Raw genomic sequence first — 19639 nt, 5'->3', positions numbered from 1 at the left:
GCATACAGAGTACATTCCGTTTTTTTTGCGGACCCATTGAAATCAATGGTTCCGTATACGGAACGCAATAAACGGCCCGCAAAACGGGAAAGAGGCCTAAAGGTAATGACCTATCCACCGATCAGCGGTTTGAATGGGCTGCTGTACACCGTAACAAGCCGGCAAACAGTTCTTTATCAGTCCCATAGAAGTGGATGTATCCAGTAGTCCTGCTTGCACACTACCACTCCATTCAGGGAGGTGGTTTGGGGGGGATCCTGTTATCAGGAATCCCTGCAGCCAGACACCCTCTATCGCCTATCTTGTGGAACGGGAGCATTCCCACCCGCCACCCAGCGTACAGAGTTTTAGGGCTCTTTCACACCTGCGTTCTTTTCTTCCGGCATAGAGTTCCGTCGTCGGGGCTCTATGCCAGAAGAATCCTGATCAGTTTTATCCTAATGCATTCTGAATGGAGAGAAATCCGTTCAGGATGCATCAGGATGTCTTCAGTTCTGGACCGGAACGTTTTTTGGCCAGAGAAAATACTGCAGCATGCTGCGCTTTTTGCTCTGGCCAAAAATCCTGAACACTTGCCGCAAGGCCGGATCCGGAATTAATGCCCATTGAAAGGCATTGATCCGGATCCGGCCTTAAGCTAAACGTTGTTTCAGCGCATTGCTGGATCCGACGTTTAGCTTTTTCTGAATGGTTACCATGGCTGCCGGGACGCTAAAGTCCTGGCAGCCATGGTAAAGTGTAGTGAGGAGCGGGGGAGCAGTATACTTGCCGTCCGTGCGGCTCCCGGGGCGCTCCAGAGTGACGTCAGGGCGCCCCACTGGCATGGATCACGTGATCGCATGGCACGTCATCCATGCGCATGGGGCGCTCTGACGTCATTCTGAAGCGCCCCGGGAGCCGCACGGACTGTAAGTATGCCGCTATCCCGCTCCCCACTACTACTAATGCAACCAGGACTTTAATAGCGTCCTGGCTGCCATAGTAACACTGAAAGCATTTTGAAGACGGATCCGTCTTCAAATGCTTTCAGTACACTTGCGTTTTTCCGGATCCGGCGTGTAATTCCGGCAAGTGGAGTACACGCCGGATCCGGACAACGCAAGTGTGAAAGAGCCCTTAGTATTCAGCGGCCTGTTCAAGCAGCTGATAGTGGGGGTGCTGGGAGTCAGACTTCACCGATCTGATATTGATGGTCGTCAGTATTACAGTCTGGGAGAACACTTTTTGACAAGCCTCAGGATATTTCAGGAATTCTTTACATACCTCTAAGGTTCTGTTCACACCTGTGGCGTGGCTCCTTTTTATACCTGAGCATGGACTCTGTATTATAGATTTTTGTGTTTTATTGGTGTGTGTATAAGTATTGTCCACACCTTCTGTGTATTTAGTCCCCCCCCCCCCCCCCCCCTTATATATTGTTTTCTTTGGTAGGCAGTTGCCACACTAACTGGCGAACTAGTAAAATACTGCTGTTAACATGGCCATGCAGTCTAATGATCTTACTAATATTCTATATTTCAAATTTTTTATAATTTTTTTGCAAAATCACCTGTGCTACTTATTTTTGGGTAACGTGTGCACCAGGCCGCAGTCCGGAGAATGCCAGCCTTATCTCCTCCAGCTATCTTGTGATATCTCTGGGAGGATCGAAGGTGTTCAGGCACATCCCTGAAGCTCCTGGGTTCAGAGTGTGTGCAATGTGGTATTTCAATGCGGCTGCTTGAATATCTAGAAAGTGAAGGCCTCGGGGAAGGCTTTTCTTGTATTGGCATGTTCAAAAATGTCGTCTAGTGTTTTGTGTGGCTTAGCTATGCACTTTCTAATCCCTGATATTCTACAGCAAATCGTAGGATTGTCATTTAGCAGTCTGTCACACCGTAGGTACACCACTGGAAGCTGAATCGGGCACACGACTGCATGGCCATGATGCTTGTATGGCGGCCTGCAAGCAGCGGGTCCGCAGTACATGGGCACCGGCTGTGTGCACTCCGTTCTGCAGATGTGGACCCATTGAATTGAATGGGTCTGCAAGATATGACCAAAAATAGGACATCTGCTATCTTTTGTGGAAGCGCTACAAAGGGATTCCGTGAGATTTTGGGTACCCTCTGCACCGCGAAAGACATGTCCTATCTTTTGTCGTATCTTGTCATTGTTCAAGTCAGTAGGTCCAGCAGTGCACACGGCCGGTGCCCATGCATTTTAGACCTCTATTTGTTGTCCGCAGCACGAACACGGCGACCATACGATCGTGTGAATGAGCCCTAACACAGATGTTGGGGTTGTCTGTCTGCCTCTTTCCTGATACCTGTACACATTGTGATGAATGTCAGTCTAATGTGTAAGAGGTGTCCCAACTCTCCCCTAATGGCAGATGTCTAGGTAAAGACTAGTTGGACATGTTGGCGTTCATATGCCTGATCCTGAATCTGGCAGTAGTGTTTCCCAGTAGATTCACATGTACCAAGTTTGCTGCAGAACATTTCCACGGGGGAAAAGACACAGGAAAATCAATGTTATAGATTTGCACCAAGCTATATGGATTTTGGAGCACTTTTTTGTGTATTTTACTGCATTAAACAGGAGAGTGTTTAATTTTTTTGCCCCCTCCCCCCTTTACGTTAAACAAAAGCTCTTCTTTCCTATCCTGGACCTTCCCCGATTCCCTGCTGATCACTGTATATCCAGTTTCCTGTGATGGTGTCATTAGGACAAGAGCAGCAGTGGATTGGGTCATCAATATCCGATCGGGATCCCCAGTGACCGCCGCCGCCTCTTTGCATCAGTCACATGGCCTAGTTGCATTGAATTGAATGGGGCTGAGCAGCAGTAGTAAGTACAGCACTGTGCTTGGGAAGCTGCGGTGAGGTGGCTCAGTGTAACAGCTGATCGGCGGGGTGCTTGGAATCGGACCCCCTTCATTGTAATAATCATGACCTATCCTGAGAATAGGTCATCATCATTTCCTGGATAACCCCTTTAATTGAGCTTGTGGAGCGCTCACATACGTCTGGTGATCTGACATGCTTCCCTCCGGTATCATTGCAGTGGATCAGACCATGTCGACTGCATCGTTTTTCACCCCGTCATGTTAATGGGTTCGGAAGCTCCGTCGTAAGACAACTGGCCAAACACAACGGATATATGTGAATCCAGTCATAGACTACATACGGTGACTACAGTTTGCTCTATGGTGATATACAGTATACAGCTCCCATCAGACCTGTACATCGGCAGGCACTTCAATAAGTTAGGGTTAGATTAAAAAAGAAAAATATTAGTTTAGGTAAATTCGATCATTTTTGTATGTGCAAATCCCATATGTCGACATAATATTGTGAAATATACTGTCACATCCTATTGTAAATGCAGCATGTTATATCTGCCACGTCTGCATTGCCCCATGCTATCATAACCAGGACATGTGACAGCAAGCAGAGGTAGTAATTGGAACTCTGAAGAAAGGGTTGTTCTAAATAATAGAGGTGGCCCGTTTGGGATATTGATGGCATACTGCAACCATGTCAGATGGGTTAAGTGGGACCTGCTCTTTTCTAGAGATTGGGGGCCCCTGAGGTGAAGGAGAGCACACTGCCCATGCGTGACATGCTCTCCATTCATTGCAATGGGAGCTCTCAAAAGAGCTGGACCGCGCATGTTTTCAGGGGTCCCTTTCTGGGGACAGGTGCAGGTCCAATGTCTGGGACCTGCTCTTATCTGACACTGATGGCATATCCTAGCGATATGCCATCAATGTCCCAGATGGGAATGCCCTCTTTAAGAAATAACAGATACGTATGACAGTTCCGCCTGTAATGATTATGTCCGCCGATGAAAAACGCAGCCTACTAGCCCTATTTTCTATGCACCATTTTATGGTCCTGCCAGGGGCCCCCTGCCTGTAGTGCCTGAGCGTGCAAGACCGTCACAATACATGCCTTTTTATTATTCCCTGTGCACTGCCGGTAGATGCGGCAAAGTTATGGTGAGGCGCGGCCTCTACATAACTTTGATGCTTGCTGCTGGTATATATTGAGATTATTTTCCACGCCAAAACTAGCATGGAAAATGATGAATGAGGGGGGAGTCCCAGATTTTGCCACAAAACACATTTGCGACAAAATCGCAAACATCAATACGCCAAAATGTGTCGTAAAGAGATAATAAATGACTTCCTTAGTATTTAGAAATATGGGTGCTGTCTGTGTGCTGCTAATTGTGTAGGAGTCAGCCGCCACAGTCCTGCCTCCATCATTGGGTACCGCCGCAGTCCGGCCTCCATCGTTGGGTACCGCTACTGTGTAACCTCGCTTCGTTCTCCAATATTGGAAGCTCTGCGGCTGGAGTGTTGCTGTGATTCAGATCGGTATTCTGAAGTTTTCCAGCCAGTTAGATTAAATCATCTTGCTGTCCTATGTGGAGTTTCCATCTTGCTTGCCTTGTGTTATATTTTTTTTTTTCCCTGCCGTGTTACTAATTTCCCAGCAGTCCTATTTCAGGACTTCTATTTTTGTTGAACGGGAAGCCATCATCCTCAGGCTCTTTAAATATTCAGGTCACTATTTTTTATGTCTGGTCTCAAATGTCGAGTGTGTATGTATATATTAAAGGGATTGGCCACCTTTTTGGGGGTGGAGGTTGACAACCATCAGTCAAGTAGTTAGAAATGTACCCTGAAACCCACTTTATATCGGGATAACTGCCGTTAATAAGAAAAAAAAAACAACAACTTAATCTCAACTTCTCGCCCCCCTCCATTATAGTGTGGCCGCTCTATCCTCTCTCCGCCAGGCTGCATCTGTGTTATATTGTACCCTCCTTAGGTCTCGCCCTCTAATAAAATTAACTTTGACAAGGGAATATTCACGACTGGTCCAACAGAATTAATGCTGAGATTTCCGTGGCTGAAAATCCATTCTATCTATCTCCACAGCAAGTCCATGAATTTGAGACTGTCACAGGCATGCCATTGTAGCCCAGTAGTTCTGACACCCCACCTGCCGACCAGCTGTTCTGCAGGAACTACACAGCTGGGTTCCTTGTTGAGTGGCACTGCAGTCGCCAGCTCCGTCCTCTATGGCATGGACTAAACGAACACCAGAGCTACTCGGATACCCTGAAGATAGGCCATCAATAGTGACATGAGTGGACAACCCACCATTCCAAGCCCCACGACATGATTAATAATTTTTTATTACTTTTACACTGCACAACCCCTTTAATATATACTGATATAAATGTATGAGTCTACACAAAGGTAGCCAGTTGTGAACACTGCCATATCAGGTTTATATCAGCAATTTCTGCTGTTCCATTGACTATAATAGGGCCCGTTTGGTTTCCATTTGTGTGTCCGAATTTTTAGTTAAAAAAAAGTCCTGTTTGTCTGCTCTTTTTCGGCAGAACGTGTGATGAAGGCCTGAACTCTGCAGTGTGTAGGGGATAACTGGAATACAGGGGGTTTCAGGGTACATTTCTATGGGGATAACTGTGATGAAGGCCCTGAACAGAGTCTCCATTGTAGATGTGAACAAGCCCTAAAAGTAGTCCAAAAAGATACCTGCACAGTGACAGCCTTATGGCCACTGTATGGTACATGTGTTTAGTGTGTGTGTGATTTATTTTCTGTGGCGTCGATTTGGAGAGACAAAATGGTGTCTACTTGGCCCGTTACCAGCTGATCAAAGTTCTGATTTTCATATTTTCAGTGATTTGTTTGCCTTGTTTCACAGATTGATGGCTGTTATTACAGAGGTTTATTTTCCGTGCTAGGAAATTTTTAACTTCCTGTTGAAGATCGCATCTGCTGCTGGCCGTCGTGCTATTCTGCTCCAGAGACCTCTAGAAGTCAGTGACTGCTTTCTCACACAGTATGCCGAGATGGTGGTAATCCTCAATCCTCTTCCCCGTGTTTTAGGAGAAGGCTTACAGAAATGATCGGCACATTTTGATATGTGTCCCCATATTAGGGTTGCATCCTGCAGTGTAAAATGCATGTAAATGCCAGAATTTTTTTTAAATGTATTTTTCCTGCATTTTTATTTTTAGTGCATTTTTTTCTATCAGGGTTTTCAAACAAACTTCAAAAACTATTATCGATTAAAAACTAATATACAATGCCACAAACCCAATATGCTGTGTGTGTTTTTTATGCTTTTCTGGCTGCTGCTTTTCAAAGCGCCCTAAAAAGACCAGAAAACACTGTTAAAAAGCTGGTTAAAGGCAAAGTTGCATGCTCTGTGACTCCACAATCTCTTCCATAGTGTGTGCATGGAATATTACAAATCCTCTTTTGCGGTACAGATGCGGACCAGTTGCGTACCCATTCATTTTTTAATGGGTCTTGAGAAAAATCAGACAGCACAATGTGTGCTGTCCGTTGTTCCGTTCTGCATGTCCGATAAAATATAAAACGTGTCCTATTATTATCCGCAAAAATCGGATCCTGGTACAATACAAAGTCAATGGATCCGAAAAAAACGGATGACATACGGAAACATTTTCAGGAACAACGGATCTGCAAAAAAGGGACCAAAATTCGGGATATAGAAAAATACTGACGTGTGAATGGACCCTAAGGGTCCATTCACACGTCCGTAATTTGGGTCCGCATTCGTTCCGCAATTTGCGAACCCATTCACTTTCAATAGGGCTGGAATGGATGCAATTCCACATTTTCGGGAACCGCATCCGCATTTTCGGGATCAGCATGTATGATGGACAGCAAGAGGTAGAGCTTGTGCGCGTAGCAGAGCCCTGTGCATGTTTCCTTGTACAGCAATGCGTCCAGAGCCATATAGGCTCCATCATGCGGTGTGTGGGGAAATGTTCTTCCCCAGAAGCAATGCTTCTACCCCTGTAGGATTCATGCAATGTCTGTCTAATTGTAGAATAACAGAGGCTTAATACAACTGTGGCCCTCTGGGACATTGATCGCATATCGCTAGGATATTGACGTCAGATCGGCATGGATTCCACCATTGGGATTTGCTCCTCTTGTCAGAACTGGCCCCAGAAGTGAAAAGAGAGCAGCTGCGCATGCGCGGCCACCCTCTGTTCACAGCTATGGGACTAATGAAAACAGCTAAGCGCACTCGCTCAGCTATTTTCAGAAGTCCCATAGCAATAAATGGAGAACATGCCGCGCATGTGCAGCTGCTCTCTTTTCACTTCAGAGGCTAGTTCTGGAGATGGGGGCAGATCCCAAAGGTGGCACCCATGCCTGTCCAACATTGATGGCATATCCTAGCGCAGGGATCGGCAACCTCCAGCTGTTGTGAAACTACAATTCTCAGCATGCTTCATTTTACAGAGCAGCTGAGTGAGTGTGCAAGCTGGGAATTGTAGTTTCACAACAGCTAGAGTGCCGAAGGTTGCGGATATGCCATCAGTGTGCCACCCTTCTAAGGTATGTCCCATGCGCTCATTGCCAAATGCCCAGAGCCTGTGTAGTGCCAAATTGTGTCCCTCTCTCATACAGCATGCCACAGACTCCTTCGGTATCCGTAAGAAAAACCTCTGTGCTTCGGTACAAAATCATAGAGCACGCGGAGAATACAGCTTTGGCTATGGGTCCCATATTACAGATCATAGGACACCGGTGGATAGTGCGTGAGGCCTATTGACAAAGATCTAGAAGTATGGTAAGACGAGGGGAGTGCAATAAACGTGTAACTGAATACTATTACTGGAGGCAGGGGACGGTAAAAATGGATGTAGTAGATCTTTCCAGACATAATTATATATGCGCTTTCCATGGGATTATAGATCATCTAACCTTCCAAATAAATAACTTCGACCCATAACTATAAACTAGAATAAGACACATGGATACATGCGGTAAATGCATGGATAAAATTAGGCCACAGCCAACTTTATTAAAGAATAGCTTACACAATAGATAATAACCAAATAACTTTAAAGGGAACCTGTCACTGGGATTTGGGTTATAGAGCTGAGGACATGGGTTGCTAGATGGCAGCTAGCACATCCGCAATATCCAGTCCCCATAGCTCTGTGTGCCTTTATTGTGTCAAAAAACCGATTTGATACATATGCAAATTAACCTGAGATGAGTTAGGGATAGGACTCATCTCAGGTTAATTTGCATATGTATCAAATCGGTTTTTTGACACAATAAAGGCACACAGAGCTATGGGGACTGGGTATTGCGGATGTGCTAGCGGCCATCTAGCAACCCATGTCCTCAGCTCTATACCCAAAATCCTGGTGACAGGTTCTCTTTAAAACCACAGATTAGACCAGCCATAAGCTCGGCCTAAATACCATAATCAACTCATCCTCTCGCCACTTGACGGCGAGCGACTTTTACCCCTCCTTCTAATAAAGTGACCCTGACACACAAACCTTAACAGGGAGGGCGGGAAGCAGCTCTTCAAATTGCGATCCAGCTGACGGCACAAAGCAGTCAGCCACCACAATTCTATATACCTCATTCCATAAACACCCCTCACCCTTAAAGGGGTTTTCTCATCTCAGACAATGGGGGGCATATCGCTAGGATAAGCCCCCGTTTGTCTCTAGGTGTGGGTCTTGCCACTGGGACCCGCACCTATATCGAGAACGGAGATATCGGCGAAACGGAGTGAAGGAGAGCGCACTGCGCATGAGCAGCTGCCCTCCATTCATTTCTATGGGGCCATTTCTATTAGCACTTGGTGGTGGACGGACCCCGGGAAATCTGGGGTCCTCCAGCCACAGCGCTCCCCGCTCCGTTCTCGAAATAGGTGCGGATCCCAGCGGTGGGACCCGCACCTATCAGACAATGGGGGCATATCCTAGCAATATGCCCCCATTGTCTAAGATGGGAATACCCCTTTAACCAATGCCCTAACTGTTGCTGGGGCTCCTAATCTTCCTAGCCCAGCAACAAACCCACGATAAGACATATAATTGGCCAATCAAGCCTAACCTTCCCTACCCTAGATACAAGGCTATTTTTAGCCACCTTGACCATCCATTTCGGCAGGAAAATTCCCGCCAAAACGAATAGCCAGCTAACATTGGATGATCATAATCCTATGAGGATCCCTCCATATTGTCATATACGGGATCCTGACAGTCTGAGCAAGCGTGTACATCGTAATGTACATGGAAAGCAGCCGAACGTTCATACTGACGGTGGGATTAATGTTAAATCCTTTATATACAGATTGCTATGAGGGGTGAAACATACGCTATTGTGGAAATTGTTGCAATTGAGTCTTTAAAGGACAGATTTGGGATAGAACAGTCATTATGTTTTCTGTAGTCTGTATTGTCGTAGTAAACTGTATGTCGGCGCATAAAACGCGACCTCTTGAGATCTCTAACTGAGCAGTTTCTACTTTCAGCACAAGTGTAGTCTTAGTATCATTGTTTGGCCTGCGCTCTTCCTCTGGATAATGCGTGGGCTGAGGTTGTAGGATGACATTACAGTGGCTTTGGAGATGCTGCGAGTTCTGCTCATTTTTTGACTCATTACTTCTTTATTAGTGAAAATGCTGATTAGGAGTAGATGATACTGCTGGCTGCGGCATTATACGTGAATGCCCGTCACACTGCAGTGGTCATGCCCTTGTGTTTCCCTCTTCATTTCTAAACTGTCATCAAGTCTGAGAGCGGAATAATGTAGTGAGCCCCTGGTTTCACAGTGTCGGTATGGTGTACGTAGTTTCATATATCACAGGATCTGATGCAGCACGAGCCATGCATGCCAGGAGCTGTATATCCTCCCCCTGCTGATTGTCCGCTTTCTCCCATTAGGGTATGTCTACATGTAGCCTAAATGCTGAGGAAAGCCCATGGCATTTCCAGTACAGTTAAACTGGATACGATTTTAGAAATCTCATCCACACACATCCATTCCCCCCCCCCCCCCCCAAAAAAAAACTGCCCATTTCAGGTAGTTTTTGTGATGGTGGTTTTTGTCCCAATCTACTTTAAATCTTCCCCTGCATGTGGTTGTACCTTAAAGGGTGCTGCCACACATTCGGGCTTCAAAAACTGCATCAAGAGACCTGAATCAGGAGTGGATCATAAAAGTTAGGACCACCACTGATCTAATAATTCTAACAACTGCAATAAACCTTTAAGGACTTTTTAACCACTCCTGATTTTGGCTATAAAAACTGCATCAAATTTTTTTTTTTTTTTATGGCTGTATCATTAGGCCTGTCTTTCACTGACATATGCTGTTCACATTTTCTGTGGACAGCACATATCTATTGATTTTATTGTGTTTGGTCCGTTTTTCACTGACCACTAATAGGAGATGCTTTCAAAATTTTCAGTTGAGCAGTGTCTGTGGAAAACGCATGACACATGGAGAGCAAAAAAAGCCACATGGACCAAACACAGATGAAACATAGACTGATGTGGAGGCCTTACTGTACATGGGGAGAAAGCTGTCAATCAGCAGGTGCTTGCAAGGAGCCATGAACGCGGAGAACTGGCTCTTAGAGGGCTCTGCACATGCTGCACCTGGTAACGTGTGACTTTATGAAAAGTACACCAAATTGAAAGCCAAGGAGGTCATTTATCAAACTGGTGTAAAGTAGAACTGGCTTAGTTGCCCATAGCAACCAATCAGATTCCTCCTTTCATTTTGGACAGCTCCTTTGGAAAATGAAGGGAAGAATCTGGTTGCTATGGGCAACTAAGCCAGTTCTACTTTACACCAGTTTGATAAATGACCCCCCAAGTGTCTGTCACTATATAAGACTGCTCTCGGATGGGGCAGTATAAGGTCTCATGCACACAGTTATGCGGTCTATACATTGCGGATCCACAAAATGTGAATACCGTCCATGTTGTATATACCATCTTCCTGGTCCGGTGCCCATGGAGGCTGAGAAGTCCTCCTAGGAACCGTATACTGTGTTGCATGGGCCACAGAGGCGGCTGGTAAACCCCCTGCATTGCGACCACTCAGGAAGTCGATTTGTGCCGCTCTCAATTGTTCCACTGACAGTGACATCCTTCATGCCATATGTGGTAAAAGCCTGTCACCCGTCTCGTGTGGAGTGAGTAAGCAGGACGGCTGTAGCCGTGTTTTCCAGAAGCGCCGCACTGGATGTGTTCACGCCCTTCGCTGCAGCAGTAATAATGTGACCTCAGTGTTACTCAGGGGACCTTTAATAGGATAGTCGTAGGAATGATCCTCTTGGCAATTTAAATCCTTTAACTCTTTTATGCCTGGGTACATTTTGCTGTATCTTTTGGTACTGGTAGCCATTTCTGTTCAGAGGGTATTGTCAGTGTTACCCTCTGTAATAAATGTTACAAAGCCGTTTTGTTATTTGAATGGTATGAGTGGTTAATAGATGAAAGGGATGAAACCTACAGGGTCTGAGGATAAGTGAGCATTAGGCTACTTTCACACTAGCATTTTTCTTTTCCGGTGTTGAGTTCCATCACAGGAGCTCAATACCAAAAAAAAAAACTGATCAGTTTTATCCTAATGCATTCTGAATGGAGAGCAATCCGTTCAGGGTGTCTTCAGTTCAGTCTTTTTGACTGATCAGGACAGAGATAAAACCGCAGCATGCCCAAAAAACTGAACACTTGCCTTTATATCGAATGTATAGTGCCGGATCCGGCATTCAAAATGCTGGATCCGTCCTTATGCGCAGACCGAAAAAAAAATAGAAAAAAATAAATGCTGGATCTGTTTTCCCGGATGACACCGGAAAGACTGATCCGGCATTTCAATGCATTTGTAAGACTGATCAGAATCCTGATCAGTCTTACAAATGCCATCAGTTGGCATACGTTTTGACTGATCTGGCAGGCAGTTCCAGCGAAGGAACTGCTTGACGGATCACTCTGCCGCAAGTGTGGAAGTACCCTAACCTGATAAAAAATGAATATAACATCTCTTTCTATTTAGTAAGGGCCGCTTGTAGCTCGAAACACGTCTGGCTGAATATAATGAACCCCAGTTCAGCTTTTGGCTCTGGGATTTTAATGGAGTAGAAGAAGTACCGTAAATGTCCGACGTAAACCGCTGCTGTGAAACAAATCATCAGATGTGGGAAATCCGTTGTGTCAGATCCTGTTCCCCTCATGACAGCGCAGTTCACACTTATGTCTCTATCCCGTGTACACGTAAGGCTAGTTTCACACCAGGGTTCCAGCATAGAACAGCCTTCTGGAGTTATCCGGCACTGCCGCCTGCCAGACCCATTGACTATAATGGGGCCGGCACATATACAGAGAATCAGCCAAAAACGCGCAGCAGTTTTTTTTCCGGCTGATCCCCAGCATTCTCTGTCGCAACAGCCGGCTGTAGATGTGAACGTAACCTGAATTTCAGGCCAATGATCAAGGAGAAGCATTTATAGAAATGCTCATTCCTGACAATCGGGGCATATAATCGTGCTAGCGATCATCCAGCAAACGGCAATGCCTTCATTCACAATGATGGATGCCTATCTGCCTCATATCTCCCTGTGGAGTCAGGGATGTACTGCCTATAATCAATACAACTAAATGGGAGCGTAGCATTGGCCTATGAAATGAGCGCCGATCAACATTTCTATGGTCAACTGGCGCGCACTTTGTCCGAGTATTGGACAGTGTAATCCAGATATTAGGCTCTGTTGAACCTGTGGCAATGTTCTTGGTTCTGCTTTTAAGCAAATAAATGTTATTCTTTTTGTAAGGAATAGTTACATCATGCTGCACTATATTTTCTTTAGTGATTCTGCACAGTTTTTATGATCACTTCTTGCTGTTTTCATGTAGGAACCTCAATTGTTGACTCCCAGGAGATAGATCTGTCCATGGTTATGGGCTGAGGCTGCCTCTATAAACTGGGCTCTTTCATCTTCCTTGGGGTTTAGAATATTTTCATCATAAATAATATCCACATCAGGGATGTCCTATTTAATAATATCCCAGCAGATGACCGGTGCTTTGTCGGTTACTACCTGCTATGGTGTCCTTTATGTCCTTCATTGCTCTCTGTTCCCTGCTGTGGTCTCTACCATGCTTTCCCTATTTTGAGTCCATGAAAGTATGGCTGGTGTATGTTGCCCTATCTGGGGCATTATCATTTCTTTTCATTCTTTAATCACGTTGCTATATTAAATACCAGGGGGGAAGTAGATATAACAATGGTCTAATAGATGCTCCTGTATAGTAATACTGTCAATATGTCCTCCTTTTCCAGAGATTAAGAAGGCTGTCCACAAAATATAGAACAGAGAAGATTTACCCGACAATCACTGGAGAAAAAGAAGATAATGTCAAAAAGAACAGATATAAAGACATTCTGCCATGTAAGTTACTGTGCATTGCCTGTGATAACTTACTGGGACTCCAGCCCAGATGTAGCGTGTCCATGCTCCTGACTATAAGCACTTGGAGTATCATAGGTATAGTGCAGCTTTGTGTGTCACATTTTGTTCTTTACTGTTACCAATTACAGAGAGCATCATCGCCCGGACTTGCTCTCATGGAGCTAAATTTCTGCTATGCGGTTGACCATGTGGTCCTCCCCCTTCTATCCCTCTCACCATGCAGAGACGTGCCAGAATTAACCTTTTTCTGAAGAGGGTGAGACATGATCTGGTATTTGAGGCCAAGTGGCAATCCTTAATCCTTTCACTGCCAGGGGCGTTTGTAACGAGTCACAACTAATTACTTGGAAAGGGAGAAAATGCAACTGATATTCAATGACCAGGAACTTCTTTTCATGGTATCACCCCCTCTGATGATTGCTAGAGGAGGATTTTATTTTTTATTTTTTTTTTGTTTTTTACACTGTAGATTTTACAATTGGCCTTCTGTTTTTAGGAGGTGACTATCTCAGGCTCTGCTTTGGTCAGGATTATAGCCACAATCATTAAATGAAACCTGTCAGGAACTTTATGCTGCCCCTACTAACGGCCGTATAAAGTAGACACAGGTGAGTTGATTTCAGCGGTCTGTCATTTAAAAGTTAACAGTAAGTGGTTACTAAGAACCGACATCACAATCATTGCAGATTGGGCCTGGAAAAGAGTCATGGCCACCTGAGAAGAGTCCTGGTTATTCATGAATTCCTGCTCTCCTGCCCACCTGCTGATGACTGACAGTCTTCTACCCAGTTTTATCCCTTGCTCTCTAGGAGAGAACTGCCAGTCATCAGCAGATAGGTGAGAGCAGGAGATTATGGATAACCATGACTCTTCTCAGGTAGATTTGACTCTTTTCAAGGCCCGGGCTGCATTGATTATGATGCTGGTTCTCAGTAACACTTTCTTTTAGCTGATGAGTGACACACCGCTGACATCAGCAGTTCTGTCACTAATTTAGGCTGCCCTCAGTGAGGTCAGCACAAAGTTGATGACAGGTTCCCTTTTAACTTTTGTAAAAACAAAAATCCCCTTCAAAATGTTACATTTGATGCACAGTTGCACGAAGGCTCCCATGAGTATAACGGGGCTCAGTGGCATTTTCACATTGTTGTAAATGTTTTACTTTCAGATTTTTTTTAAAATTATTTATTTTGTTTTATAATTGAAGATTTATTTGTGTTTGTAATAAGTGTGTAAATTGTATTGGCAGTGGCAAAAGGGTTAAAGGTCAATCCATCTGAATCCATCATGGCCATCTAAGGGTCCATTCACACGTCCGCAAAATGGATCCGCATCCATTCCGCAATTTTGCGGAACAGGTGCGGACCTCTTCATTTTTTTTAATGGGGCCGGAATGTGCTGTCCGCATCCGCTGGTCCGCACTTCCGTTCCGCAAAAAAATAGAACATATCCTATTCTTGTCCGCAATTTCTATGAGTGCCGGCAATGTGCAGTCCACTATACACATACGGACGTGTGAATGGACCCTAATGTGTATGGTGGTTTCATTACTTTCCTCCAGATACTGGAGAAAAGAAGGAACTGTCAGATTACATCACACTCTGTCCACATAAGCTGTTACCATAGGTGTCTGCCAGCTTCTTGCCTCCCTCTAGAGAACACATGGACGCTCTCTATAACTTGTGTGGCCAGCTTTAGTGTTGAACTCGCTTTGGTGATTAGTCATATCGACACTTTTTTTTTTTTTTTTTTTTTTTTTTTTTCTTTAAAATTGATCTTTTATAACCTTTTATTTCTGTTCCAGTTGACCACAGTAGAGTTAAACTTGCACTGAAAATTCCACCTCATGAATCTGACTACATCAATGCAAATTTTATCAAGGTAAGTCTGCTTTATGGCACCAGTGTTGCGGTATGTGCTGATCATCATGACAATCCCAACACATGCAGATATGGGGGAATTCATGGCCCTCATTGCTGTCCATCCCTAATGGCTTGGTTTGTACTACAGTCCTGATCAAAAGTTTAAGACCACTTGAAAAATGGCAAAAAATCATACTTAGCATGGCTGGCTCTTACCAAGGCTCCCAGTAGAGCTTCAACATGCAACAAGAAGAAATGGGAGTGAGACAAAACATTTTTTGAGCATTCAATTTAATGAAAACAACGAATAAACTAAAACAGGCTGTTTTTCAGCTGATCAAAAGTTTAGGACCACACCTCCAAAAAAAAAAAAAACGAAACCCCCTAAAACAGAAATCCAACTTCCAAACATGAACTCAGTAATGAAGTCACTTCATAAATTTGTTTCGGCATGCTTGATGCAAGCGTTTCCATGAGGTGAGTGGGAACATTTCTCCAAGTGGTGAAGACAGCCGCACAAAGGCCATCTACTGTCCATTTTTGTAAACTTCCCTTGCCATCCATCCCCAAAGGTTCTCAATTGGATTTAGATCAGGGGAACATGCAGGATGGGCCAAAAGAGTGATGTTATTCTCCTGGAAGAAGTCCCTTTTCCTGTGGGCATTGTGTACTGTAGCGTTGTCCTGTTGAAAAACCCAGTCGTTACCACACAGACGAGGGCCCTCAGTCATAAGGAATGCTGTCTGCAACATCTGGACATAGCCAGCGGCCGTTTGACGCCCCTGCACTTCCTGAAGCTCCATTGTTCCACTGAAGGAAAAAGCACCCCAGACCATTATGGCGCCCCCTCCACTGTGGCGGGTAGAGAACATCTCAGGTGGGATATGCTTGTCATGCCAGTAACGTTGGAAACCATCAGGACCGTCAAGGTTACATTTTTTCTCATCAGAGAATAAAACTTACTTCCACCCTTGAATGTCCCATGTTTGGTGCTCTCTTGCAAAGTCCAAACGAGCAGTTCTGTGGCGTTCAAGGAGACGAGGTCTTTTGAAGACGTTTTTTGTTTTTGAAGTCTCAGATGCCGTCTGATGGTTATGGGGCTGCAGTCAGCACCAGTAAGGGCCTTAATTTTGGTCGAGGATCGTCTAGTGTCTTGACGGACAGCCAATTGGATCCTCCGGCTCAGTGCTGGTGAGATTTTTTGGGGTCTTCCACTTGACTTTTTTTGTTCCATAACCCTCAGGATCATTTAAGAAATTCCAAATGACTGTCTTACTGCGTCCCACCTCAGGAGCGATGGCGCGCTGTGAGAGACCCTGCTTATGCATTTCAACAACCCGACCACGTTCAAAAAGGGAGAGTTTTTTTTGCCTTTGCCATCACAAGGTGTGACTACCTGACAGAAAATGACAATGAATACACATCTTTGCACAGATTTGGCCTTTTAAAGGCATGTGGTCCTAAAATTTGAATCTGCTGAAAAACAGCCTGTTTTCAGTTTAATCATTGTTTTCAATTAATTGAATGTTAAAAAAATGTTTTGTCTCACTCTCATTTCTTCTTGTTGCATGTTGAAGCTCTACTTGGAACCTTGTTAAGATCCAACAATGTAAAATAAGATTTTTTTTTGCCATTTTTCAAGTGGTCTTAAACTATTTATCAGGACTGTATAAGTATCTACTTGTGGTAGAGTGCTGCCTAAAGTTCATCTGTCATGATGAGAGAGAGGAGTGGCATACATACGGGTTGCCTTAGGGAAAGGGAGCACTCTTGCTAAAGCATATGAACCTGTATAAATCTGGATGTTGAGTTGTCATGAGGTGAATGTACCGTAATTAAAGGGGGGATTTTATGAACCCTGTGTGCTACAGGTTTCAGAATCGGAAACTGAGGAACATGAGCAACCATAGACTGACTAGTGGTACCATGCTTGTGTGTACGTAGGCTACTTTCACACTAGTGTTAATATTTTCCGGTATTGAGATCCATCATAGGGTCTCGATACTAGAAAAAAATGCTTCCATTTTGTCCCCATTCATTGTCGACGGGGACAAAATGTAACAGAACGGAATGCTTCAAAATAAAAATTTTATAGTGTTTATATTAATATATTGTCATTTACAGTGTGTCTGCATTGGCTTTTCATAATCCTAATCTATATTTGCAGGGAGTGCATGGCCCTAAAGCATACATAGCTACCCAGGGGCCCTTAGCTAACACAGTAATAGATTTCTGGAGGATGATTTGGGAATACCAGGTCAAGGTAAGGCTTCCTTTTCTATTTCAATATTTTTTTTTAAAGGCAAGTCTTTATCTTGATTATCTTAGAACTCATTGGCTCCTGCAGATGTCCTCATGTTGTTAGGATCCATTTGGGTCTATGTCATGATATTTCATCAATAGCCATTGAAGTTAATATTGTCCATTTTACAACAACCCTTCCTGAATCCAGTCTGTGCGCGCACATCTGGCTCTTCGCTATGCAGATATATAGCCATATTACTAGATTCCATAGATATTACATTACAGTGTAACAAGTCAAGAAGCAACCTAGTTTGGAACTCCCAATATCGGGTCACAGGTAGACCACTGCTGTCATGAGGATTACACTGGTGTCCTGCATTTGGGGTTTCCTCCTAAACCTTTTTCACTTACAATAAAGAAAGGGAAGGTTTTCCAGTGGAGAATATCTCCAGAACATATATACTACCCGACACTTACAGCATTGTAGAAAAGGGTGAAGTATCGCAGAACATATCAAATATAATGTATGCATTTATGTGAGGAGTGAGTTTAGGGAAAAAAAATTCTTTACCAAGACGTCCTCCATGACAGCACCCGTACTCTTTTGGTGCTGTCATGTCAGACTCCTGGAAAACAAATTACTGGTAGGCCTAATTCCTACTTTTGTACCATAAATGTAAAATGTTATGAACTAAGGTTGTTCTGGTAGGAGTTCCATAGCAGATTCTGGCTAAAATACTGGACAGAAAATGCTACATGGAGCAGTGTTCTGTCTAACAATGCATGGAAACCCACTCCATCGCATTCTCGGCAGTGGGTCTGACACGCCCCAGCATATGACAGAACCGCACTGCAGCTTTTCATTTTCTATACCAAAACAGAAAAACTGAGCAGTGCTGCAGATGTGAACCTAGCCTATTGTACGTACCTACCTCTAGTTTAGTAGTGTTGTATTTGTTATGGTGCTTCACATTTCATTTTTATTTTTATTTTTTTAAACTAGTTCTTGTTTTTTTCCTCCAGATAATTGTAATGGCTTGTCGTGAATTTGAAATGGGAAGGGTGCGTATTGTGGAGAAATAATTAACTTGCATGTATTTGCACTTCCTCTGAGGTTTGAGTAATGCAGGATTTCCTTTAACTGCTTCTGACCATCTACAATGTGGGATCCTCTAGAAGCTGATGACATTCCATGTACAGTCCGTTTATGATAAATATTCAGTTAAATGTAGAAGACGAAACGTGGAATTGGGAGATCTTCAGCTTGCGTTCATTCTAAAAACATTTTTTGCACAATGTAAATAGGATTAAGGAAAGGGAATGTAAAAATGTCTCCTTCCTGTTGTATATACGTGAAGGAACTTAGGGACACATTTATTAAGATCATGTTTTAGATGCTGGTCTTAATAAGCCCCTGCACTGGCAGTAGATTGCCAAAGTTATAAAGAGGCACCGGCCTCTACATAACTTTGGCGTATCCACTGCCGATTCTGAATGTAAGACCGCTTCTTAGTGTAACTGTTTCAGTTTATTTTTAATATACAGGGTGGGCCATTTATATGAATACACCTTAATAAAATGGGAATGGTTGGTGATATTAACTTCCTGTTTGTGGCACATTAGTATGTGAGGGGGGGAATCTTTTCAATATGGGTGGTGACCATGGTGGCCATTTTGAATCCAACTTTAGTTTTTTCAATAGGAAGAGGGTCATGTGACACATCAAAGTTTCTGACCACTTATAAAATGTGTTCAATCTGCTGCCCATTGTGTTGGATTGTCAATGCAACCCTCTTCTCCCACTCTTCACACACTGATAGCAACACCGCAGGAGAAAGGCTAGCACAGGCTTCCAGTATCCGTAGTTTCAGGTGCTGCACACCTCGTATCTTCACAGCATATGCTGTGCAGCACCTGAAACTACGGATACTGGAAGCCTGTGCTAGCCTTTCTCCTGCGGTGTTGCTATCAGTGTGTGAAGAGTGGGAGAAGAGGGTTGCATTGACAATCCAACACAATGGGCAGCACATTGAACACATTTTATAAGTGGTCAGAAACTTGTAAATAACTCATGAAAGAATACAGTTATGTTAAAGCCAAGCACACCATTGTTTTTCCTGTGAAACTCCCAATAAGTTTGATGTGTCACATGACCCTCTTCCTATTGAAAAAACAAAAGTTGGATTCAAAATGGCCGCCATGGTCACCACCCATCTTGAAAAGTTTCCC

The 19639-nt window shown here is 44.0% G+C and overlaps 1 protein-coding gene across 1 annotated transcript in view; it reads left to right on the top strand.

Annotated features, from left to right (window-relative positions):
- Positions 1-19639, top strand: part of PTPN12 (protein tyrosine phosphatase non-receptor type 12) — a 50755-nt gene that overhangs the window by 6422 nt on the left and 24694 nt on the right. Inside the window, exons 2-5 of the mRNA XM_044280145.1 lie at positions 13175-13283; positions 15109-15185; positions 17334-17429; positions 18434-18472. Coding sequence (XP_044136080.1) covers positions 13175-13283; positions 15109-15185; positions 17334-17429; positions 18434-18472 — 321 coding nt within the window. The remainder of the gene's footprint in view (positions 1-13174; positions 13284-15108; positions 15186-17333; positions 17430-18433; positions 18473-19639) is intronic.

This window comes from Bufo gargarizans, chromosome 2 (genome assembly GCF_014858855.1).
Source record: "Bufo gargarizans isolate SCDJY-AF-19 chromosome 2, ASM1485885v1, whole genome shotgun sequence".
In the NCBI taxonomy this organism is placed as follows: Eukaryota; Metazoa; Chordata; class Amphibia; order Anura; family Bufonidae; genus Bufo; species Bufo gargarizans.
Note: the sequence above shows the minus strand (reverse complement) of the source record. Positions and strands in the feature narration are given on the sequence as shown.